The 25,621-nt window shown below is 44.0% G+C and overlaps 2 protein-coding genes across 3 annotated transcripts in view; both read left to right on the plus strand.

Moving 5' to 3' along the window:
* The first annotated feature begins 2,514 nt into the window (after window positions 1-2,514).
* The window catches only part of MRPS6 (mitochondrial ribosomal protein S6), a 46,805-nt gene continuing 23,698 nt past the window's right edge, over window positions 2,515-25,621 (plus strand). Inside the window, exon 1 of the mRNA XM_064471261.1 lies at window positions 2,515-2,648. Within this exon, the coding sequence (XP_064327331.1) occupies window positions 2,604-2,648 (45 nt within the window). The 5' untranslated portion in view covers window positions 2,515-2,603. The remainder of the gene's footprint in view (window positions 2,649-25,621) is intronic.
* Window positions 2,557-24,975, plus strand: SLC5A3 (solute carrier family 5 member 3). Of its 2 annotated transcripts, XM_064471249.1 has the most exons (3): window positions 5,248-5,633; window positions 6,715-11,901; window positions 16,565-24,975. In XM_064471249.1, the coding sequence occupies exon 3, from the start codon at window positions 16,867-16,869 to the stop codon at window positions 19,006-19,008; it is 2,142 nt and encodes a 713-aa protein (XP_064327319.1). In that variant the 5' UTR covers window positions 5,248-5,633; window positions 6,715-11,901; window positions 16,565-16,866; the 3' UTR covers window positions 19,009-24,975. The 2 variants fall into 2 exon arrangements, with proteins under 2 accessions (XP_064327312.1, XP_064327319.1); XM_064471242.1 differs by lacking the exons at window positions 5,248-5,633; window positions 6,715-11,901 and adding an exon at window positions 2,557-2,648.

Raw genomic sequence — 25,621 nt, forward strand, 5'->3', positions numbered from 1 at the left:
GGCTCAAGCTCAGTCTTGTATTTGTGGGGTCTTGAGACACAGTGTTGAGGTACTGGTGGGGGTGGGATTCACAAAAAAGGGGTGGAGGGTTTGCTGGCCACCTGCAGATGTGTATCTGTGGGGCTTGCATGTGGAATGTAGTTAGAAGCGAGTATGAACGGTGAACATAAATGTATATCCAACTGAGAATCAAATATTGGCATTTGAAAGTGGCAGTGGATATTGCAGTATATAGACTTGGGGATTTGCATAAGGTTCTGCATCAGAGAGAGAAAGACTTCAGGAACGGGGATTGAATGCATTTCCTTTTTTCTGGCAAAGGAGTGTTTTAAGCGGGTAGAGCAGCAGGGTGTAGGGGTTTCATGTTGTGGGAAGAGAACAGTGTGGCACACACGTGACTGTGCCTCCACCGACAGGGTGCACCGCGAGGGTGGACTCGGCTGTCCAAGTGTGTGTATACGGCAGGGATACCTGGGCGTTCTCGCCTCCATCGGGGACCATCACTTACAAACTATCTGAATTTCCTCTGGAACTGACCAGATACCTGTTCAGAGCAAGGAAGAAGCTCAGGCCAAAAAGCATCATAGTAAAAAAAAAAAAAAAAAAAAAGCATGCAAAGTAACCCAGGGAGGGCTTGTATGCAGTAAGCACCAACAGGCAGTAAATGATACCTTTCAGCTGACTGGCAATTACTGCCTTAGGACTGGGGGGGTGGGAGTTTGGGAATATGTGTAAACACTTCTGCATAGGCAATTCATCCTGAACAGCTGGTAACTTGTGGTGATACAGAAAACAGCTCCTAGCACCCACATAGGCTTTGTTGTGCCTGTAGGGTGCAGTACCTATAGGGAACTACCTAGAACTCACATCTGCTTAAGATGAGGATGGCTGACAGCACTGCCGGTGCTGGCTATGCCCCAAGTCATGATGGAAAGCTCTGGGAAAAGTTTTTGGTTAGCAATACCCGCACCTTGGATTTGTTTCACCAACTATGGTATCACTGCTGTACAAGCAGAGCAAATGAGATTGACCCTGCTTGTTGGTGTGGAAGGGCATGGCTTGGGTTCCTGGTGAGATGCTGAGGCCTCTCTTGATGGGGCAGGGCTGGTATTTCATAGGTAGATATTTTATTAAAGCTTTTTAATCTTGAGATCTGGTTTCTTCCCTGCTTCCCGCTCACCTGGAGCCACAGGATGGTGGCTCTGCTCTCTCATCCCCTGCCTCCCTCTTCCCTGAGAGCAGACAGGGCCAAGCCATGTGGGCTTCAGAACCTTGGGCAGAATCTCAGCATGAGTTCACTCTCTTTAAAAGCCAGGCCGTGTGTTTGGTGCTCTGGGGTACACGTGAGCATGAGGGAAGGGGTACCCCCACAGGGATGTGTCTCTGCTGTGGATGAAATACTGTCAAAACAAGCCCGATGTACCAATGGGCTCTCCAAATGCCCCTCTTTGGTGGATGCAGCTGGTTGTAGGCTTCCGGCACAGCCACGGCTGGATGCTGACGTTGGATATGCTGCTGACAGAGGGCATCCGCATCGCTGACCTTGATGGCTGTGTGTAAGTACAATGCCAAGGGTGCACGCTGCCGGCTGGGAAATGGCTGCCCAGAAGCTCCCTTGCCGGGAGCACCCAGGCGTAGAGGCCAGCCATCTACCAGCCGCTCAGTTTTACCTCGACCCTTGGGTCCCCACACCCAGCCTGCTGTGGGTGGGTCGCATCCACTCGTGCTTCTGTCAGCAGGCAACAGGCACTGAGGCGCTGGGATGCGGAAGGTTCTGGAAGAGCTTGGGGGTGCCCCACACGTGCGGCCATGGCACCCTCACCTCGCCCTCTGGCGCAGGGGTGCTTCGGCCTCGCCCTACCAGCCTGCTGCCAGTGCCAGCCCACCCAGGTGCATGGGGAGTACGGCCGCAGGGCTGCGGCCGTGGGCGCCGGCGGCTGGCAGCCAGGCGCAGGGGCCCCCGCCGCCGCCGGCACTGTCCTTCCCCCCCCCACCATGTGCGGTCTCGGGTGTGTGTGTGTGTGTGCGCGCGCGGAGAGGGGGGAGCGAGGGGGCGGACACAGTGGAAATTTCCACTCCCTGCAGCAGCCACAGCCGCCGCGGCGGCGGGAAGGAGGAAGGCGGGCGCAGGCCCTGAGCCGCCGCAGGGAGGGGAGGAGGAGGCGGCGGCCGCCCCGCGGCTCGGTCCCGCTGCCCGGCGGCGGGTGTCCCCCGCTCCCCTATCCCGCCCCCCCCCCATTCTCCCCGGGCCGGGGCGGCCGGGCAGCCCGCGGGCGGTGGCGGCCCCCCGGCGGGCGGGCGTGTGTGAGGCGAAGGCGGCGCTTGGCGCGGGCAGGGGGCGGCGCGGCGGAGCCTGCGCAGCTGCCGGCGCCCTTTAAGCCGCGCCGCCCGCCCGCCCGCCCGGGTCTGGGCGCAGCCTGGGAGCCGCGCGGGCAGGAGACGCTGCTGCCACCACCGCTTGTCGCCGGGGACGCGCCTTCCTCCTCCGGTCGTCCGTGCCCCCCCCCCCCCCCCCATCTCCTTCTCCGGCATCGCCGCCGCCCCCTCCTCCCCACCCTCAGCCCCGCCGCATCCCCGCTCCTCCCGCCACAGCCAGCTCTAAGATGCCCCGCTATGAACTGGCTTTGATCCTGAAAGCCATGCAGAGGGTGAGTGAGGGAGGGGAGACGGGAGGGAGGGAGCCAGGTGGGACCTGACAGACCCCCAGCCTCTCCTCGCCGCCGCCGAGTGCCGGCCTCCCCGCGGTGGCCGCACGCCGCGGCCCCGGCCGGCCCCTTCCCCGGGGCGAGCCCTGCCCTCCCCTCCGCACTCCGAGGCGGAGCTGCGCAGCGTGCTTCAGGCTTCTGTCTTTCTCTGCCCTCTCTCCTTCCCCTTTTTTTAATCATTCTCCCTCCCTCCCCGCTCCTTCAGAGAGTTTTGCTTAGTCGCTCCCCTCGAGCCGCAGTCCCCTCCTCACCCCCCCCCCCCCCCCCCCCCTTTCGGCCCGCAGGTAAGCAGATCCCACGCTTAGCGAAACAGATGCATTTCTCCCTCTCTTGTTTCCCCCCCCTTGCCTGGTGCGAGTGAACTTAGACTTCTCCTTGCTCCTGCACGCGGGTGCCAGCACGTCCCCCCCTTCCTCCGCAGCACCAGCGCTTTCCGTTTTTTTCCGTTGCCGTGTGCCCCCCCCCCCCCCCCCCGCCCCCGCCCCGCACCTGCCGTGGCCTCGCTGGGTACCTCCCTAGGTCGCAGCAGCCCCACGCCAGGTCACCTCGCCTGCGGGAGGCCTTGCGGTGAGCCTCGGCGGGGCGTGGGGGGGGGGGGAAGCAGGGACTAGCTCCGGCAGGCTTCCCCTCGTGGGGTGCCGGCTCCCTGCCTCTCCAGCCTCTCTCTGCACCAGGGGAGCCTCAAGAATCATTTTTCTTCTCTTTTTTTCCTGCCGCCGCTGGCACCAGTGGAGCTCCGCTGATGCGGCTCGCTGTGTCGCCCCCCCATGCGAAGGGTTGCTAGCCGTTGCCGCCTTTTTTTTTTTTTTTTTTTTTTTTTTTTTGTGGTGGCGTGATGATAAGCCGTGGTGTGAGCGAGTGAGGCTACATGATGCTCTTGCTGTTTTACGAGAGCTGAATCAGTGCGGGGGGTGTGCGTACTTGTCGGTAAATAATAATAATAATAAATAGAAGCATCCCGGTGTAGACGGAACCATTTATTTGGAAAATAATAGTTGATACTGGCCCTTCTCTAGTAGCTTTATAGCCTTGTTTATCTGCTACTTTCCAGCTTAATATACAGAGCTGGTGCTGGAATGTAGCAGCACTTCTGCTAGGCTGTAACCCTTCTGATCTGACCCAACGTGGGCATGCTTGCTCTCGCATTTAACCTTCATTTAAATGAACATGTGTATGTGTCATAGGATAGCAGGAAGCTAAATAGCGTTGCTGCGTTTCTTTTGTAGTTACGGGAGCATGTCTTCATGTATTACATGTGCTACATATACTGGTACATTTCCATTCATTTTACATGTACCATCCACATGTCAGGGTTGGCTTTTTTTTTTAACTTGGTTTAACTGCAGAAGCTGTAGTGGACTTCTCAGGTGAGTCCTCTAGTGGAGGAACACAGCAACAGGGGAAAAAAATCTGGTGACATTGCTGCACCACCTCATGGAGCAGCATTTGCTCTGACAAAAGCATGCTGCTTTTGGAGTTGGGTTGTCAACATGAGATTTTTTTTTTAATTATTTATTTTTCACACCCCTCCCCATCAGTGTATAAGCCATAGGTGAGGCGATGAGATGCTTTTTGCATGCATGCTGTTAATGTGGGAGATGCGTTATGTTGTGCAGACACTAGACATGCAGAGCAGGATAGAAAGCGTAGCGAATCTGACATAATACTGACACACGAATAAGCTGACTACTCTGAAAGGATGCCATGGAGTGCTGCCTAGTGGAAAGGATCTTTGGTTCCTAGGATCTAAGCACAGAGATGCAGGGATAAGCTTTTAGCTGTAAGATGCTTCTAATGAGCATCGATGCACTCAGGATTTAACATCTGCAACCTTTTCCTCTTTGAAGTTTGACTCTCTAGTATATTCTTTCCTGATAGATGTTCCTTAAGGTGTTTTTTAGCTCTGTGATTATGTTAAAACACTCAAGTTTTGGTTCAGGTATACTGCTGTTTTTAACCTGCCTTTGTTCTAACTCTAAAATTTAGAGAGTCTGTCTAGATGCTCGTTTTTTGTTGCTGTTGACAGTACACCAGATGTAGGGTGCTCTTTTTGTGTTCCAATATGTTGCTACTGCTGCCTTTCTCGTGTAGTGACAACACTTGAAAAACATTTCTCTGGTGGTTATGTGCTATATGGTGCTGCTGAATCCTGGCAAAAGGGTTGCTCTAAGGACCCCCATAGCATTACTTAATCTCAACCGTAATGCTAACTTAAATTAGTCAAGACATGGAGACCTGAATATGGGACTAGTAAAACAGTCTGAAATTACAGAATGACTACATAACTCCTTCCTGTAGAAGCTGGAGAGATCGTATACAGTCCTGAATAAATTACATGGCTTCTTAACAGTAGTGCTTCCTGATGAAGCTGCCCTGGGCAGGTGCTCACTGTCCTGCCGTGTCAGTCCCTGTGCATGGTGGCTGCGTGCTCTAGTGCCTACTTTAGTCTGAGGCTTGAGCAAGTGCTGAATGTTCTCTTGTTGTCTGTGGCATCCTTCCTCATCTCTGACGGCTCCCCTGCCTTGCAAAAAAAAAAAAAAAAGTCAGCCCCTGCTGCCTGGCTTTCTTGCACTTTAGAGCTGTTTTTAACTCCTGTGAGCTCCCTGGCAGCTTGAGCACAAACCTCAGAGCTACAGTCTGGTAGACTTCCACAGCTCTCTTCAGAGGCAAGCTTTGTGATTCTCTGGGGGTTTCCCCCACCCACAATTGTTTTTAATGGTTACATTTGGCATTTTCATAGATCTAGGCAGAGTAAATCCCTCAAATTAATTTTTGTTGCTTTAAACTCTGTTGCTCCCTAGCACTGCTTGTGTTCAAGTCAGGGATCCCTCCTCGCTCTTTTTTTGCATGTGGCTTCTGTTGTGAACCATGGAGTCTGTTGTGCAGCTGGTCTTCCCCCTACGCAGCTAGACTCGACATGGTTACAGGGTGAGCATGACCCCTCTCTCCTGCCTGATGCTCCTGTGTCCCCTTGCTTCTTGGCAAACTTCCTCAAAGCCTCTTCAGCTTTCCTTTTGTGTCTTAAAAATGCAACACCCAAGAGCCTGGGGGGGGGGGCAGTGGACTAGTGGAAAACTTTTACTTTCAAACTTTGTCACTAGTTATCTGCATGTAATTTTCACAAAAGCTCATGACTTCTTTCTGAAATCAAAGCTGAGCAGCCATTCTCTGTCCTGTTTTATAGGTAGTGTATGATCAGGTAATTGACTTGCACTAGAAATACTGGATTTGTAAATTGCCTTGATCAGCAGAGACCCCAGTCAGTGACTTTTAGGAAAGCAACACTTAAAAACCCTAAAAGCACCCCCAAAATAAATTAAATTAAAAACTGCTTCTCTGTGGTATCACTGTTTCACTGTTTTTGAAGGGTAGCTGCAGTGAGGGGCTTGGATTGTGTTCATTGATGTGTGAGTATATGGAGGAGATGCTTTGGGAGGAGACAAGTATAAGGCCAGTGAAGTGACTGGAACTTTGGGTGGAAATAATGAATTTTGCCCACGTGTGTAGCTTTCTACACTCCAACATGCAAATAACAAACAGTACGGGGTGTTTGCTAGCAGATTGGTTCAGTAGTGTACAGATGTGTGTAAACGGCATGTTGCCTACTCTCAGGAGCCTGAATCAAAGACTACAGTTGTGGTGAAGGTAGAGGTGCAAAATGAAGACACAGCTGTTCATGCTCTAACCTTTACTATTCATAGCAAAAGATGAACTTCTAATTACTTCTAACTTTCTCCCAGGAGAGTCATCTTTGGCGTTCAGCGGGGGGGATCATGGCACAGCAGGACCTTCAGCAGGAAAGGGTAGTGACCCGCTAGTGAATTAGCAGGAGTTCTCGCTTGCTGGAGAAAGGAAAGCTCTTCAGGGAGGCTTCCTCTTCCTACCCTTCCCGTCCTGCCGAAACTCCCTTGAGAGCCTGGGGAAGGAAGTTGGGGGGGGGGGGGGGTGTGGGGGGGAAGGGAAGGAAGAGCTGGAAATGGCTTCCTATTGCTCTGATGCTGTTTTGCAGACTGACCACAGGGCGGCAATGCAAGACACCCTCCAAGGAAAATTGGCAGCCTGGGGAGCCTAGGACAGACAGAGAAGGTGGCGGTATTCCCATGCTGTTCTTGCTGCTGCTCGACTCTTGGGACACCCATCTTCAACAAAACAACTTTGTAACTGGAACTGAAGTGAACGGACAGTCTGAAAATACTTTATATTAGAGTCTTTCACTAAGAATGAGGAAGCATATGGATATTTTTTAGCAGCATACTCTTCTCCCCCACTTCACCTGTAACAAAGGACAAATACATAGTATGTGTCGTGGTCTAAAACTGAATTGCCTTGTTTCAGCAAATACTTGGACTAGGGGACCCATCCACCCACCTCTGTAACACTGCAGTGAATCTGGGTTCTCAGTTTGGCTGGCATGTTCATACAGTGTAACTTGTCTTCAGCATCATGTTTGCCTTTGGAGTGGGTTGCCACCTTTCAAAAATTCCCTGCCTGCTGTGGAGATGGTTAGAGATTTTAGGAAAGCCATAGTAATGGGCAGAAGTGTTGCTTGACATCTTGACTATTACACTTAATTGCTGTGTAGGCAGCTGCAGCAATTGGGCTTTTGATATCTTAGTTGCTAGGAAGGAGAAGGGGAGAATGAAGAGGGCAGTAAGCAGGCAGATACTGGTTTTATTTTCTTTCCTTTCTGGTGAACCTACATGTTCTTACAGTTGAATTGTACATCTTCCCCACCCCGCCTCTCTACTTAGTAGGTTAAAATTACACAAAAGTTTTCCTCTGTTTCCTTTGACTTTTTTAGTAGGCTGAAACAGGCTTTTTTTCACCACATTATGCCGAGCAGGGAAGGAGCCTTGTGTTGGGGGTGGTGCTGGAAAGAAGGCCAGAGTTGGAACTAAAAGACAAGATTAGAAAACAACAAGATCTGGCATTGACTCCCTGTAGGAGTGAGCTTTTTGTTTTCTGCTTTAAGCATTTCCATAAGAATGACTAGATTTTGAAGTGTGTGATACAGACAGCATTTGAGAATGACACCCTCTTGGCTGGTGTTTGCTGCTTCTGAATCTTAAGACTTGAGAGTGGTCCTCTTTCTGCCAAGTGCCTGGCTTGGGTGTGGGGGGAGGTAGAGGATTATTCTCTTCTACAAAATAGTTTTAAGACTTCTTATGGCAGGTAGTTGCTAGCTAGATGAATGTGGCAAAGCTGTCCAGAGTGAGGACTAAGTTGATGGCAAGAATAAGGGACTTGAAGCCTCTTGGTTTATACAGGCTTCCACAGTGTATCGAGTGATGCGCTTCAGGGAGCGTATGTAATGGGATGCCCTGGTTAACTGTGCCACTCTTGCTCCCAAAGCCATAGAGCTGCAAGCCTGTGTGCTGAGGCAGGACTGTGGGCAGGCCCTTGTGCTGTGCTGGGACTGGCAGGCTTCAGTGGGAGCTGGCTAGCCCCTCTTCAGTGGGCAGGAATGGCAGCTTAATGTTTAAGATATGACTTCTGCTCTTTGCCCCCATTACCTACTTAGCAACGTGCTTTTTTCTCTTGGCTGTGTATCTCCCCTCATCTGTTCGCTGTGTGCATGTATACATGTGGATGCATCGTGTATATGAACAGGGGGATGCTTGTAAACTTCAGCATGAGAGCAGATTGTCTATCCTTTAACTCTTGAAAAAGAATGAAGGAGAACCTGTTGTGATAAAACAGCATTGTTGCTCTCCATTGTTGTAAAAACCCTTACAAGTGACTGACTCTTTTAAAGATGTCCGTTATATCACTTAAAATAAGCTGTTAAATTAATTCAAGTATGAATGTGTGTATATTTGCTTTCTTCTAATACGTCATACATACTGTATTTTGTAATGATGGAAGTTCGTTCTTTCTTCACACATTCTTTCAGGAGCTGATTTCTTCAGTTGCCTTATTCCAGAGCATGGAGCACTGGCAATTTCCACCCAAAAATTACTTTGGTGGTTGTTGATTATTCATCAAGTAACTTACCTTGCTTTTTGCCAGGCTCTAGCTAGAGCAGGCTGCCAATTCTTTGAGCCATAGCTGCCCAGACCTCTTCTGCTCCAAGTCTGTGGCAATGTAAGGGTTGCCTATATGGAAGCAGTTGCTTGATAGAGCTGCATATACCAGCCTCTGTGCAGCTTATCCGAGGGCAGCAGGAACCACCGGGCACCAGGTTGTTCCCTTCAAAACCACCTGGCCAGTGGAGCAGCAGGAATATCACTGGTGTACATTCTGTACAGGAGCTGATAAGAAGGTGAAAGGGCAGGAGGAAATAAAAGGGAGGACAGATAGGCAAATATAACTAGTTATGTAGAAGTGGAACAAGAAAGATGGGAAATAAAAATAAGGAAAATAAGGCAAGTTCTGTGTAAGTGAAGGACCTGTACTGTGGGAGCACTAGTGCAAATAATGGTGCTGGAAATGAGATACTAAAGAAAAGGTATCACCCCTTGTGAGGAGAGGGGAGGGAAAGAAGCAGATGGTGTAAAGGAAGGGTCATGAACCCTGGAAACATGATTGTGAGGAACTACGTAGAGACTATTGTTCTACTATTTCTCACATATTTTTAATCCTGATTTGTCCAGTTGCTTGTGCTTCAGTTATGCAAATATCTAAGCAGTAATAATTAAAACCAAAAGTACGTGCAGAGCATGGTTACAGGAGGGGAATATGGAGTGTTCAGTGGAGTTTGAGACGATTAGAAAAACAAATCAATGTTTGGTAGCTTTTAATATAGGTAATTACAAAGCTTGATGTAGAATAGCGCTAGTTGTTTTATAACCAAGATAACTTATTTCAGCCTTGTTTTGGTGTCCTAAAATCCCCAAGAAGGATCAGAAATCTTGCAAGACTACCCAGCAAGCTAGGAAGCTCAGAGGGCCTGAAATGTAAATTCTAGGATTATGTATGCCCCTGAAACTTCTGTCTCGCCTTTCAATGAAACTTGTGATACTTTATGTTCTTGGAAAGATTGTGGGCAGTCATAAATGTGATGGGAACGTGAAGAAATAGTAAATAAGCTTAATGAGTCTCTTTTTTTATTCTCTCTAGAAATTTCTTCCTAGTATTTTGCCTAGTTGCATGGAGACTCTCACTTCTGCTATTCCTTTCTACAAATTCCCCAAGTAACTTCTGAAGTCTTGTACTTTCCTAGCCAAAATCCTCTTCAAATGGGGCGAACTAGCACATTTTTCTAGGATAGGAGTATGCCAGTTACATCAGTTACTGTTGAATGGTGATAACCACCAACTGGATCGATCACATCTTTGTATGTTGCAGCTAAAGAAAAATGGTCATCTTCAGTAGTGGTAGAGATTTTAACGACGACTTCTGGTGGCGTGTTTCTAACAGGGTGATAACGTTTGTCGTCTGTGTCCCGAAAACTTGATTATGTGGTCCGAAATCCTCCACAAAAATCAAATACTTGCATATTTATGCTTGTTTTACCCATTCTCTTACTCTTGCTCTTAGTGACTAAGTACTTCATCAGACTAATTTAGGTAAATGGTATTTGGCAGTGGCGGTGAAAAATGTCTGTGCTTCTGAGCTTTGGGTTGCCACAAGAAGGAATTTGAGTCTTCAGGCTCAGTGTCCCTCTGCAGCTTCCAACTTGGTGTGTCATCTGATGTCTCGACACGCTTACGTGGCAGGGAAAATTCTGCCTGATGCTGCCTGTTGCCAGAATCTTCTATTTTTTTCCTTCTGGAGGAGACACCCCCTCCTGCCTCCATTAAAATGGCTTGCTTTCTCTGCCCTGTTGTGCTCTTTAGTTACTGTTGACTACGTACTTCTCAGTACCCTTTTTCCTCTTCTGCTTCCAGTTCCTGTGTGGAAGGAAGAACATCATCTGTTTGCAGTTACAAAGAAAAGCATGGTTTCCTTGCTGAGGGATGGAGCTGCTTATAGTGAGAACCTGTCTTTGGGCATTGGAGCCTCTGGTAGTCATCTGCCTGAGTTAAGGCAGAGGCAAGAATGATTCTGCTCATTTACCAGGGAAGAGTGGTCCAGTTCCTCAGAGGTGCGGAGCAGCAGCTGTACTTTCTGGTCTCTTTGCAGAAACCAGATAACATGTCACCCGTGTAAACATAAGCCAATTCTTTGGGCTGACAAGGAGAGAAGGAAGTACTTACCTACATACTTTCTTTAGAACTAATAGTTTAACTTAAGCTGATGGACTAGTCTTTCCTAAGACCCGAGGAAGATGACTACAGTATGTCTAGGTAGGCAGGGAGAAGATAAAGATATACCAGAAAGAAATATTTTAACAAATACAAAGGAACTTTCTGTCTCCTTTTATTCTATCCCTAGCTTAACACCCTCCTTCCTCTTTAGGTGTTTGGAGTTTTTGAAAGAACAGTGGAGGCAAATAAATCCACTATTCCTGACAGAGTGATGGGGACTGACTCCTGGGGAAAGAAGCCATCCAAATGTGAATGCCACAGGCAGTGGCATGAATTGGCTTGCTGAGGCACTGCTGGTGAAGTAGATTTCAGAAAATAAGCCATCTTCCTCTTGCTTTGCAATTCAACAGTACTATAGCTTCTGTGTGTTTACAGAGTACTGAACGAGCACTGCAGTGAAGCTGCTTCCTTTTTCTTTTGTCACTTTTTTCCCCCCTCCTTAATTTGTGATTTGGTGGGAGACCTAAATAAGTATCTACACTTGGGATGGGGGGGAAAGAATGGTTAAAAACAAAACCAACAGCTAAATTGATCTACTCTAACACTGACAGTCACAGTGCTCTTCAGCTGGCTTTACAGTACTCCAGTTACTGCTTCTGTCATAGTCCACCATAGCATTACATTTCTGACTGGCAAATGCAGTGTAGTTCTCTTGTTTCTGCTGCTGAACTGCATGCTGTGAGGTTACTTATTTCTCTCATGTCTTCTTCAGCAGTCCTTTAGAAAAGAATCAAGACGAATGTATTGTGGAGCAAGCTGCTTTTTCTGATGCTGCAGTAAAATGAAGACCAGAACTGAAGCGATTCCTGAAACCCAAGACAAAAAAAAAGCATTAGGTGTTCATAATGACTCCTTTGAGTGACTGACTTGAACCTTGCACCTCGAAATTGGACTTTTATGATAGTGATGATTTATAAGAGTAGCCTCTGCGGCACCTGTGTTCTCCAAGGCCATCAGAAGTTTTGATGCAGTACCACTTTGGGCAGCAGAGCATGTGTGGCAAACAGGTTAGTCAGGTTGCTGCTGGTGCAGGTAACTTGCAAATGTGGTCTTTTACTCCAGCCTGTTGAGCTGGGAATGCCAGTACAGACCTTAACTCAAGTTATTTAGTAGCTGCTACAGGTCATCTTCTGCCTCTGAGCTTTCCTGCTTCCTGCGACATACTCTGTCTCAGGTGGGATTCCTGCCCAGCTCTCCTGCCGTAGCTCTTGGTTTACGAGGGGAAGTCCTGAAACTGTGGTCATGGATGTTTAGGGCTCTGTTGAGTAGCTGGCAAGGATAGCCCCTGCTTTCTCAAGGGCATGTACTACATAAGGATAAGTTGATATGTATCAGTTATTCCATGAAGAACACTTGTGCTCTTTTTTTTTTTTTGTGTTCTGGAGTGCTGCAATAAATGGAACGAAGCAGGTTTTTTTTTCCACCCCTGAGAGATAGGCTACCTACCCTGGACTTGTAAACACAAGGTTATGGGAGGTAGCGTGTCCATTTTCTTCCAAATTTGTCCATACAAATACATATCCACCATGCAAGTGGACAGGTAGGAACTCATTTGTTTGTCCACAGCAGATTGCCTGCAGTGCGAGCAGGCCAGACAGCACACTCAAGGGGTGTGTATAGAAGCCTGCTCAGGGCATGAGGCTTTTTGTTCTCCCCTCACCCCTGGGAGAGAGATTGTTAATATCTTCCATGTAGGTGTTGAGCCTGGCAATCTGGGGACATTTCTTCCATACAAGTGAGTTGTTCAGTAGGTAAAATGCTACTAGTACGAGTTAACGTACCCCTGCTTGAAGAAGGTGGAGAAGAAAAATGCAGTTTCTAAGAGAGAACCTCAAAACTACTTTAAAGTCTATGAATAAAGTTAAGTATGTACTTAATTTGCTAACAAAATAGCAGTGGGCACCTGTGTGATATGTGAGCATCTGCATCCTAAATTAACCTTTAAAGCACTGGCCATTGGGACTTATTCCTTAACTGTAAGAGAAAAGGGAAGTCAACTGAGAAACTACCCATCTGCTAAGAAGAGAAATAGACTGTGCAGAAAACAAATAGTTGCTTTAGGGCTGGAGCAGTTTGATTCTGGCATATTTAAAGACCCATCTTATTAGAAAAGCACTGTGGAGAAAGTTTTTCTTCAAAACAATCACACAAATTTCTCCTAAAAATCCCACCCTAAATCTGCTTCACATTGTCTAATATCTCTTCAGGGAATTGCTTGAGACTTTTTTTTCCTTAAAGGACAGACTGCCTGTTGGAGAGACATATGCATTGTTTCACCAAAGCTGTAGCCCTCTATCTTCAGACAAGAGGGAAGCACATTGTTTTGTGTCTTTGATATGATCCAGCCAGAAAACAGCCTTAGGGGAAAAAAAATTCACAGTCCTTGGCAGCAGCGCCGTCTTTCTGTCTTTTTTTTTTTTTTTTTCTGTCAGTGCCACAATGTACGCTGTTCTAATAACTTGAGATTAAACTCGCATGGGGCATCTCAAAAGTCCTTCTTAAGACTTGAGGTCATAACTTGCTGAAAGTTCAGAGGGACGAGTCTCATTTTTGTAATGAAAAAAAGTTCCAGGGTTATTTTAGAATTAGGTCTAATAAGAAACTGGTACAAGAAGCTACTTCAGTGCAGTAATTTAGTGACGGTGCAGCAAATTTGTAGTTGCTATACTGAAAACTTTCCACCTTCCTGCTCAAGCAAGCTGAACCCTGCAAAATTCAGATGTTGATTACAAAGGTGATGGTTCAAGACTCTGTAGACTTCTTATTTCAAATGCATGGTCTGGCTGTACCTTCCAGTGGAAAATGCTCAAGAAACTTCATGTATTGTTTATTTTGGTTAGAATGAGCCTATTGTAGCTTGGCAAGTTGCCTAACTGAGAAATGTCGCGATTTATTCAAGGGCATCTGCATCTTCTACTTACATACTTCTCAGAGGGACTGAACATGCTTGTAATAGTCATGCTATGAGCTGGGTACCTCTTGTCTCAAACAGACATAGTTTTAACAAATATTTTTGTGATTTCTGCGTATTATTATATAGTATAGTAGGTTTTGCAAGGTTGTTGATTAATCTGCAGGGACGATGGTGGGAAGTGAACTAAAATTCAAGTCTAACATTTTTTTCAGTAACAGAGCAGGACAGTAGAAGAGGGAAAATATTGATTACTGCTATTTCTTTAGCTTGCCCATTATTCTGATTTTCTGTATAGTAGTTTTTCTTGTTTCTACTGTGTCTCAGTAAAATCTCTTCTTCCCCTTTCCTTAAAATAGTTATAGTTTTGGTCTAAACATTAAAATGTAGTTACATTTGAAAATTTAGCGGAATGTAGTAGAAGATGCAACACTATTAGAGCATTACTCAAAAGTGCTTAAAACTAAGAATAGTGCATTGTACTTCTATTTGATAGTGTCATATGATCTGTAGTGTTTATAGTGTTGTGTTCAGTTAAACTAATAGACCATTTAACTTCTGCTGCATTTGCGGGTGGGGATAAAAGTGAATTCTTCTATGGAAGAATTTAAAATACATCTGTGACTTGAGGCTTATGAGCATGATAAATTTAGCACACTACTGTAATCAGTCCACTTTGTGCCATGTCTCCATAGTCTCTCATTATTGGCTATAACTCCAGCAGAATGAATATCTGTATTCTCATGTGGGTTTGTGGTGGTGGTGGGGAACCCTTATTATCTTTCTTGATTCTGAACTACTCTTGAAAAACAGCCAGCTTGTAAGAATAACTTGATTGTGAATTTCTCCTTAAGGCTGAAGTTGTGGTTTGCTGTAAGCTATTTTAAAAATACATCTGCCTTAATGAGAAGTGCACATTCTTACCTCAGCACCATTGCTGCCTTCAGTAATGCACAAAGTTAGGCAGAGGAGGGAGTGTGCGCATTTTCCACCTTAGCTGTAGTTTTATTATGGTCTATGTGAGAGTTTGTAATGGTTTTATTTACTCTTTTTTTTTAAACAAAACGAATATGTTACAGGGATGCTTAAAAGGAAACCAACCAAATGCTAGAATATATTAGCTAGGTGTTTGCATTAATCACAGATGAATTAATAGGGAAATGTGAGCTTCAGCATAGTGCCAGAGGACTTCTGCAAAGGAAGTGGAAGGAGGAATGCCTGAAGGTGATGCTTGTAAGACTTCTAAGGCTGGTAGACCTTATGGTTAGAAAAAAGATCCAGTGATTTTTATTTTTTTTTTTTGTGCCTGCATTACCTTTAGCAGTGGGTGAGAAAGAGGAATGGAGTCAGACCTGTTCCTTACCCTCTGTAACAATCTTGAATACTAAAGATTTGTGTTCTGATCTTTAGACTAAACCAGTTCTTTGCTTTGGTCTTCTCCTCCCTTGCTGTGCCCATTCAGTGTCGGAAGAATTTTATGTCCAGCACTCTAAAGCATTAATGGTTTTGGGTGGGTATAGGTAAATGGTACCTCCCAAGGTATAAATAGGAGATAGGAGCATCCTTTCGCCATGGTGGAGGTAGGAGCTAGTGTGCAGCTCTTCAGTGTCCCTTCCTTTCCTGCCTGTCCGGTTTTTTGCCAGCAAGTCGTCTTATTTTCCCCTTCCCTCCACTTTGAACACTTCAGTCCTGCTTGCCTAGATTAGTGCCTGTTTCCTGACATCCTTTGGTAGAATTGGGTGTGATTGGGTGTTCAGGAATACAGTGGCAAGGTATGCTCTGCCTCAAAACCTTCTGCCGCTGATGTTAGTGATCCTCTTCACGCTTGAATGCAAATAGTGCTGGGAAGAGTGCTTCCTGGCAACCTAGCAACTGTGCTACCGAAATCCCTCTGTTCCTTCCTCCTGTGCCCAGGGTGCTCCCCAAAAATCCTGAAACCATGCAGGTGTGGGCATCAAAAGGCACACAGCAGACAAACCATAACGCCAGATGTCAGGCATAGTTTTTACTTTTGTCACTTGTTTGAATGAGACTTTTTCTTCACTTTGATTACATGGGATATGTATGAAGAGCTTTCAGAGTAAAATGTTAACGCTGTCATCATCTGTACCCCAAACAGGTGCAAACTCATCTAAAACCTGCGGAATAACCTTGGTTCTCCAGCTGATCTTAAGTTGATGTTGTTTTTTGACAGTGTTGTGTCTTTGCCTTGAGTTTTAGCTCTAGCAGCCAGCTGGTGTGCCTCAAGTGCATGCACGTGATGCCAGGATCTATGAAGATTTGTGGGGTGCAGTGCTAGAGCAATACAGGAAGTGATTAGCCAAGTTAATGCTCCTTAGAGGTTGGGGTTTGTTTGGTTTGGGGTTCCCCTGCACCCCTCCCCCCCAAGACTGCTTGAAAGAGGAAGGCCTGTTTTGTGGCGTGAGAAGTAGACTTGCGAGACTCTAAAATAAAGAGAAATGAAATGTATTTCTGTTCCTTGCCTTGTTCTGGGGAATTTGGGTCATTTAATACTCCAGAATTGCTGCGTCCCTTAAGTTACTTGTAAACATTAAAGTTGACTTGTAAAAGGCATAACTACTTAGTTCTACAAGTATTTAATTATGTGTATTATGGATTGCATAAATACAGCAGGAAGTATAAGGGGGAAAAATCTGTGGTGTTCAGTCATTGTTTTACTAGACTTCAAATTTTTTCTCATTACTTCATGAAATTCTTCTCTAATTCAATCTTTGTCTTTTGTCTTTGCTGCCTTGCAGGGTTGGTACAGTAGGCCTCACTAAACTTAGCTGCAACTAAGAATTTCTCCTACATCAACTGAGTTAAGGCTGATGCTCTTGTGGAATGTGGATTAAAAGTGCGTGCTAAGTTCCAAATTTCCATTTGAGAAGCGGAGAAAGTAAATGTACCACAACCACCAGCATCAGGACAGCAAACCAAGGGACAAAGAATTTGATCCACAGTGTTGATATATGTTAACTGGTTCACGTGTTGCTTAAAAGACGTTTGCTGGGGGGCGAGAAGTGGACGTCAGCTGTGCGAAGTCATTTTGTTTACAAAAATGAGGGCTTCTTTGGAAACAGCAGACATTGCCATTGTGGCACTGTACTTCGTGCTTGTAATGTGCATAGGTTTTTTTGCCATGTGGAAATACAATCGGAGCACCGTAAGTGGCTACTTTTTGGCAGGGCGTTCTATGACCTGGGTAGCTATTGGTGCATCTTTATTTGTGAGCAATATTGGAAGTGAACATTTCATTGGGCTCGCAGGATCTGGAGCAGCGAGTGGATTTGCAGTAGGTGCATGGGAATTCAACGCCTTAATGCTTTTGCAGCTTTTAGGATGGGTCTTCGTCCCAGTCTACATCCGGTCGGGAGTGTACACCATGCCTGAATACTTGTCCAAGCGTTTTGGAGGGCATAGAATTCAAATATATTTTGCAGCATTGTCTCTAATTCTTTATATCTTCACCAAACTCTCAGTTGACTTATATTCAGGGGCACTTTTTATTCAAGAATCACTAGGTTGGAACCTTTATTTGTCAGTTATCCTCCTTATTGGAATGACTGCACTGTTGACTGTGACTGGAGGTCTTGTGGCTGTCATCTACACAGACACCCTTCAAGCACTCCTTATGATTATTGGTGCCCTCACACTTATGATCATAAGTATTACGGAGGTTGGTGGGTTTGAAGAAGTTAAAAGAAGGTACATGTTAGCGTCACCAAATATTACGTCTATCTTGTTAACCTACAACATTTCCAATACTGATTCCTGCAATGTCGACCCAAAGCCTGATGCTCTTAAAATGTTGCGTGAGCCAACAGATGAAGATATTCCCTGGCCTGGATTTCTGCTGGGACAGACCCCAGCTTCTGTCTGGTACTGGTGTGCCGATCAAGTCATAGTGCAGAGAGTTTTAGCTGCAAAAAACATTGCTCATGCCAAAGGATCCACTCTGATGGCAGGCTTCTTAAAGTTGCTGCCGATGTTTATTATAGTTGTCCCAGGGATGATTTCACGAATACTGTTTGCAGATGATATCGCCTGCATTAATCCAGAACACTGTTTTCAAGTCTGCGGGAGCAGAGCTGGATGCTCTAACATTGCCTACCCACGCTTGGTGATGAAACTTGTGCCAGTTGGTCTGCGCGGACTGATGATGGCTGTGATGATCGCTGCACTGATGAGTGACTTGGACTCGATATTCAACAGTGCCAGCACCATATTCACACTTGATGTCTACAAACTCATTCGGAAGAGCGCGACGTCTAGAGAACTGATGATTGTAGGAAGAGTCTTTGTTGCGTTCATGGTAGTTATAAGCATTGCCTGGGTCCCGATAATTGTAGAAATGCAAGGTGGTCAGATGTACCTTTATATTCAAGAGGTAGCAGACTACTTGACCCCACCGGTGGCTGCTCTGTTTCTTATGGGTATCTTTTGGAAGCGTTGCAATGAGCAGGGGGCTTTCTATGGCGGAATGGCTGGGTTTGTTCTTGGAGCGATACGGTTGATACTGGCGTTTATCTATCGTGCTCCGGAGTGTAACCAGCCGGATACTAGGCCAAGCTTTATCAAAAACATCCATTACATGTATGTTGCGACAGCTCTGTTCTGGATCACTGGGATTGTGACCTTTATAGTAAGCCTCCTCACGCCTCCGCCTACGAAGGAGCAGGTTCGGACGACCACATTCTGGGCCGTGAAAAACAGGAGTGTAAAAGAGAACGCTGCAAAGGGGGAGCTGTACAAAGTGCAAGAAAAGAGTATCCTCAAGTGCAATGAAAATGCTAACCATATCATTCCAAATGGTAAATCGGAAGAAAATATTAAAAATATTAAGCCAGAGGATATCAATCTTCTGGTTACTTGCAGAGATGACAGCAACCCAGTGATTTCTGTGAGTCACTCTGAAGTCGAGACACCAGTTGATTGTTATTCGAACGGACAGGCGGCTTTGATGGGGGAGAAAAAGCACGAGGAAGAGACTGATGATAGAGAGAGACATTTGAAATTCATAGATTGGTTCTGTGGCTTTAAAAGTAAAAACATGAACAAGAGAGCTGTTCGGGAGATCGAGGAAGAGACTGTTTGTTTACAAATGCTGGAAGAGACTCCAAAAGTTAAACTATTACTAAATACTGGACTGGTCTGTGTCTGTTCGCTTGGAATATTCATGTTTGTCTATTTCTCTTTGTGAGTAGTGAACTTTTAAGGGTATGGCTAAACATACAGAAGTTGATACAGGTCTCTGGAGATTTTGTTTGTTTTGTTTTTCTTTTCAAATAACATAACTGCAACCCAGGCGTTGTTTACGCTATAGTTGTAAGATCAACTCAACTTTAGCCTGTTTAGAGACCATTTGAGACATGTCCTATCTCTGCTGAAGGCAGAACGTGTCTTGTGGTGTCTTTTTCTTTTTTGCCTTTTCCCTCCCCCCTCTCCATTTGCAGTACTTACCTTTTGTTTTCCATGTATACATGTATAACTATACCAAAGGCAGGCAGGTGGCTGTGTTTGTAATCAGGCAGTTACAGAGCTCAGTCAGCATTAGGGTGCAGATAACAAGTAATCATTTACCGATGTGTAAAATCTTTAGATTTTGATTAAAGCTGTGTTGAAACTTTGTTGGGCTTTTTTGGGTGTGGTTTTTTTTTTTTAATGTAAGGCTGTGACGCACATTGTTGTGTAGTCGTTCTTTGTAACATATCCATATTACCTTGGCCAACTTAGCACTTTTAAATTTTGCTCACTGCTTCTAGTTCTTTTTTTTTTGGTTTGTTTCTGGGGTTGGTGTTTTTTTTGTTTCTCATTTCTCTTGTGGCAAGAACAGGAGATTTTGTCTCATCTTGTAGCACTTAAAACATGATAGTTGTTAGTGGCTTTCTGTTTTTTTTCTCCGTAAGGAAATTTTTGTCTTTTGATTTTATCCACTGTAAATTCTGTGACTGAAAAGTTGTTATATTTAAAAACAGAGAAGAAAAAAAAACCCAACCTGGCAAACTGGTAATGAATGAGATGGGGAAAAGGAAAAAAAGAAATACTCTTTATTTAGGTTTTGTAGTATATTGAAATAGAATGGTGTATATTCAGCCCCTTTGGTCCCCAAACCTTTAGGCATAATTAGGGTTAGCCTCTTTTTAGAGAAAAACCTGTGCATAGATTCTACCACATGGGAAAAAGAAGTGTGAGACTTTGCATGTCTTCAGTTTGGCAAGCTCTATGAAAATAACTCTTCTCTGCTGTGTATGTGTAGGAGATACTCTGCAGCCCTACCACTGCTCCGTATTGAGTCTGTAAGGGGAGAAAAACAAGTGGAAAGACAAGAGGAAGGGGAAGTGTGGGAAAGAGGAGGAAGTGGTCCTTATTTTCCAGAGTCCTTTTGCTTCATGGCTACTCCCACATCCCCTTTCACCCTGTCAAACCTTCTTTTTTTTAAGGAATGACTCCTGAGGGGTTCTGTGCCGGGAGATAAGGAGAGCGTGCAGTCATAATCTGTGTCGGCAATTGAGGTCTGCCCTTACAATTCTTCAGAAAAAGGTGACACTTTTCCCAGGCGATCACAGATGATCAGTAGGTCTCGAGATGCTGAGGTTCTTTTCTCCCGAAGGATGGATGCCCGAGGCAGGGATGAACAGTTTACAGCTTTGGAGGACGTGTGTGCAGCAAGTCTGTGGAGCTCAGCAGACTGAAAGGTCACAGATCTCGGTCTGCTTACCCCTTGGTAAAGCAGGAGAACGTGTTGCCATCTGGGGTGCCAGGGCCCATTTTCGGGCGTGGAGGCCAGCTGACAGTGTGAGGCTGCACTTGTAGTATTAAACTCCCTTACCCTCCAGGACAGAGTGGTCATATCCCGCCTTCCCATGTAAATAATTCCTCCAGTTGTCTTTGTTCCCGAGCTCATCTAGAGAATTCTTTGGGAGAGCATGAAGTGGCTGGGCCAAAAATGGTCTAAGGGACCATGCTGACAATTCAACAGCATTGATTCAAGGGTCCAGTATAATTTAATAATATAAACAAGAACCAATACCTATGGGTGAAATAGTTCTGTAGAGGTGAAATTTGGGTTAATCCTGCCATTGGAGAAAGTTTGCTTTCCAGTACAGTGGAGCCATAAGCTGCAGGCCATCTAAATAGCTTCTACTAGTATGATGTACAGTACATTTTTTCAGATGAAATTATTAGCTTCCATTTTTGTTGGGATTTTTGTTTGGTTTTCAAATCAGTTGAATCCCATTAATTCTGGGACTTGAAACAGAGGCCAAGATGTCCCACCTTTATTCACTTTCTCAGAAACCTAGAATGGTTTGGACTGGAAGGGACCTATAAAGGTCATCTAGTCCAACCCCCCTGCAGTGAGCAGGAGAATCTTCAACTAGAAGATTTGTTGAAGAACAAACTAAACAAACAACTTTGTTTAGTAGTTGTTGTTTTTGCTGGAAAGTAGACTACTCTAACTGGAAATACAGTAATAAGTGTAGGAGCGGTGTTGCAATATATGTAGAAGAGTTACCATATCTGAGTCTTGATGTTAATACCAGCGTGTTGAGACAGATCATCTTACTGTTTATGTGGCTGGCTTCGTTCAGAAAAATATTTTAAGTCCTTTTTAATGGTAGAATTGTAGCATGTGAAATATGTGAGTGGCATCTCAAGTTAATTCGTTAGTGGGCTGAGTTGGGAAGGACGGTACTATAAGAAACATGTAAAACATAGTTAATTGTTTCTGTGCAGGATAAAGCAATCCAGGGCAAAATTTGATCTTAGTGGGATGGAAAATAACAGCTTGTGGAGGTTAAAGATAAGTCAACAATATCTTCTTGGAATGGATGGGGTCTGGCTAATATGCCTAATTTGATATAAGGAGAGAGACTCATGTACCAGGCACTGTCCCTAAGTAACTTGGCATGTCTTTCCATTAGTGACTGGTACTTGGGTTTTCCAGACCGGTCCTCTTTGCTCTCAATCTTAATAAATGCTGTGCCACCTAACCTGTGAAGCCAGGTTAGCTCAGGGACCCTTTTGCTTGGCTGCCATTGCTTCATCTGTGCTTGCTTTTTTCCCAGGGTGCCTTACATGGTTATGAAGCTGAAGGCATGGCTTTAATTGTCACCTGAAGAGTGATTTGCTTGTAATGGCTTTTCCCAGCTCTTTTTTTTTTTTCTTTTCCTTCTCTCTTCCCCCAAGTCATTTGCTATTTAAAGAGAATGCTGTGTAAAGAGTTAATACACAGGATGCCTGTGTCCTGTGCTGTATAACTACAGTCAGATCCATGGTGAAATTATCCTTCGACTGTGGTAGGGAGTCGTAATCCTTCGCAAATGTATGGTGCAGCCTTTGACTGTTGAATCTGAGATACTTCATCTCCCAGTTAACGTATTCTCACTTTTGTTAAACTAACAAGTTGCCGCACTAATCACAGTGGTAATCGGCAGTCAGTCAGGCTCTTAATGAAGTAATACTTTGCGCCCCCATCTTTAGTCGTGTTATTGTGAAGAAGCTTTTAAGCAAATTATTTCTCTAGTGCTTTTTCTCTTAAGTCATTTAAAAATGTGTTTCTGTGCTACTCTCTGCCTAATGCCAGCCTCTTCAGCTGTATTTTGTTTTCATGTCTTCACGGTCATAGAACTTGCTAATGTTCTTTGCTGCGTATAACCGCTTAATAAAAGGCCTTTCTGGGGGAGGGGGGAACCAACAACCAACCCTAACTTCTAAGGCTTCAAGCAAACTGTCTCTTGGTGAGCAAGTACCTTGCCCTGTGTTATGGACCTTATTATAATAAGTTTCTTGAGTTTTTTTTTTTTATAGCGTAAACATGCCTTTGCTAATCTTCTGATTGTGATCTGTGTGGAAAAGGTATTAACCCAGTTTAATATGTTTTGGTTTAAACACCGACTTTTGCCTGGTAAAATGATAAAAGTGTTTCCCGTAATGGACAATCGGCTCCATCAATTTTAATGCCTGGCCTCCTCCTCGGTGGGACTAGCTAGTCATGCAGGGGTAGATCTAGGAGGACATCTGCTTCTGTCTTGCAGCAATTGGTATATTTATATCCTTGAGCTTAGAATGACAGTCTTGAAAAACTTATTTTGGAACGACACCTTTTTTGTTATTACCCTTAACTTATTTTTCTGTTAAGATATTTGAATTTTCTCCCAGAAATTTGTTAGAAGCCTTTTATTTAAAAAAAAAAGAAAAAAAGAAAAAAAGAAGAGGCATCTTGAGAGCTTAATAGTACATTCTGGGGGACTATTCTTATTTATTTTTTTTAATGAATGATTCGATGCTATTCTCTGCCAAAGTTTTGGGTTTTTTTTTGTTATTTTTCATGTTAGCTTTTACTAATACCTGAAAGGAAACAGTGAGCAATTGTAAGAAATTAAAATGGCCTTCAGTATGCCACTTGTGTATTTTCCACTTCTCCACTTCTGCGTTCCCCTTTCCACCCTAATCCCAGAAGGGCCAGCATGAGACTTCTGATGCAAGTCATGAGAGCACTGTAACTGAGTAGGGAAAAGGATTTCCCACAAGGTTACAGTGACGAGGGCAGAGCCATCAAAGGATCTCTGCGTGAACAGTTAAAGCAGAAGATGCTTACAACTTCAAAACGTACAGCTTTATTTTTTTTACATATATATTTTTTTAAATCCTAAGATACAGGAGGTGTTGGGACATGTTCCCTTTCAGAGAACAGGATACGTGGAAGAAGTTAAGGTTGTTAAGCTCTAGCTTTCTTGAGGAAATCTTTGGATTTAGCATGTATAGCAAAGCAAAAGTACTCATCTGTTAATTTGGTATGCTGTATGTTCTGTGCCCTTAAATGTAATTGTTTTAAAAAGAAAACTAACCTTGTTATGTGATGTTAAGAAGCAGACTTGTGTGCAATGTTTTAAATTTTTTTTAAGAAAATGTTTGTATATAATTAAATGGTTTAATGTGCTTTAATTGGCCTAAGGTAAAGAGTAGTCCTAGAATGTAAACATATATAATTAGGATTTCTGATTTCACTGTGAGATCTCTGAATTCTCTTGTTTTGCAAAGTGGTTTGTTTTGTTTACAAAACACTTTCTATTATTTCTTTTATGGTGTTGGTTTAAAGGCATTTGCTTCACTTCTGTTCTAATACTGAATTCATGGTATAGTGACATCTGGTGACACTTAGCATTATCAGTTTCACTGTGTAAAGTCAGACACTTTGAGCAAAAATGGTAATGATATGACAATTCTCTGTGTCTATGAATACACGTTTTTAAATGAGGTGGTTATAAAAATAGTTGCTGTGCAAAATGTTAGTAGTCTTCTTCAAGAAGAAAGCAAATTTTCTAATATCACTAGAGCAGTCTCTTCATTCATTTTCTTATTTTTAAAGCACAGTGTCAAAGTGATGCTGCTTTACCTTGTATTTCTGATACAATGTTTTTTTTAGATATCTGTGAAGTATTTTTGGTTTTTGTTGCTGTTGTATTTTTCTGCAGATTTTATATAAAATACCAGTTATGAACTGCCTTTTTGTTTTGTTTTTTAACTATTCAACTAAAATACATTTCAGACCAAAACCAAATTATATCATATAGTATTTGAAACTTGTCTTTTTCCTTGTCCCTTGTTTTCTTTGAAATAAGCCAAATGGGCATGTAGATAAGATCACTATAATGGATCCAGGTCTCCTTTGGTAAAGTGTTATTTAAAGGTCTGTTAAGATCTTACAAGACAATATACTGAAAAAAAAATATTGTAGTAGGAATATAGATTTAGAAGTGTTAATGAAATGAATACAGCTTAATTATATTGTAAGTTGCTACTGTCCATAATGACAAGCTTTTTGTCATAGAAACGATGTATGATAAATTAATTTTGGTCTAGTGTATAGAATTATCATATTGCTATAAATCTTTGAAGTAAATCTGATGCAAAATTTTCATAGTTAGCATTGCTGGCCCTGTGTATACTGTTCTTTGTATACTGTATGCATATTATTTTGCCTACTGCATTAGTCTTCAAACTAAAACTCTTATTAGAGAGTATTTGGATACTTCAGACTGTGTTTCTTGCAGTTTACATTCCTTTACCATGGCATTTTGTCCTGTCTAAAAGTATTGTATGGAAATGTTTAAAACTTCTGTACAAAGTTTCAATAAAAATAGAGGAAAAAAAACCCAAACCAGAATAGATATTTTTGAAGCTATTTTGGAGAACTTGTCCATAATTATGTCATACTTATCATATTCTTACTTGTAGTAAGTGTTGCATATATATATAAAATAAAAGATACTTCTGGTTTTGCCCCCATTATTAAAAGGCAGGCCTTTTGAAGCAGGGCATGGGCATTTGTTTAGAGAAGTGGGGAAAAAAACCCTAGATTCTTTAAAACTGCAAGAAGAACTTAAGCATCCAAAACATGGTTGTGGAGTTTGGCTGCAAAACTTAAGGCTGAGTTGTGTTGTGGGGAGGTGGGGCTGGGGGTGGGCTGGACCGATCTTTCTGTAAACTTGGAATGCTGCAGCCACCTAAAGCACCCTGCAGAGCAGCAGCCTGCATGCAAAACAAAATATGGGTGAACCTTCATTTAGTGGAGCAGCCTTGTTGGATATCGTGCAAAATTTCATGGATTGTTTTTCCTTGTTTGTTCTTAAAATGCCCTGTTCAGCTGCTGCTTAACCAGTTCTTGGGTGGGACAGGCACCTTCTTCATTCTGGAGTGTCCTTAAATACCTCCAGTTGTGCATTGGTATCCCTCTGGGACTACCCCAGCCTGGATGCCTCAGTGGCTGTCTTCTGTTTATTTCTGACTGCAATCTAAAAATCAGTCCTGGT

Source organism: Phalacrocorax carbo, chromosome 1, assembly GCF_963921805.1.
Source record: "Phalacrocorax carbo chromosome 1, bPhaCar2.1, whole genome shotgun sequence".
In the NCBI taxonomy this organism is placed as follows: domain Eukaryota; kingdom Metazoa; phylum Chordata; class Aves; order Suliformes; family Phalacrocoracidae; genus Phalacrocorax; species Phalacrocorax carbo.

What these genes read in the sequence shown, in the direction of transcription:
- SLC5A3 (XM_064471242.1), top strand. Translation starts at nt 16,867, where the DNA reads ATGAGGGCTTCTTTGGAAACAGCAGACATTGCCATTGTGGCACTGTAC.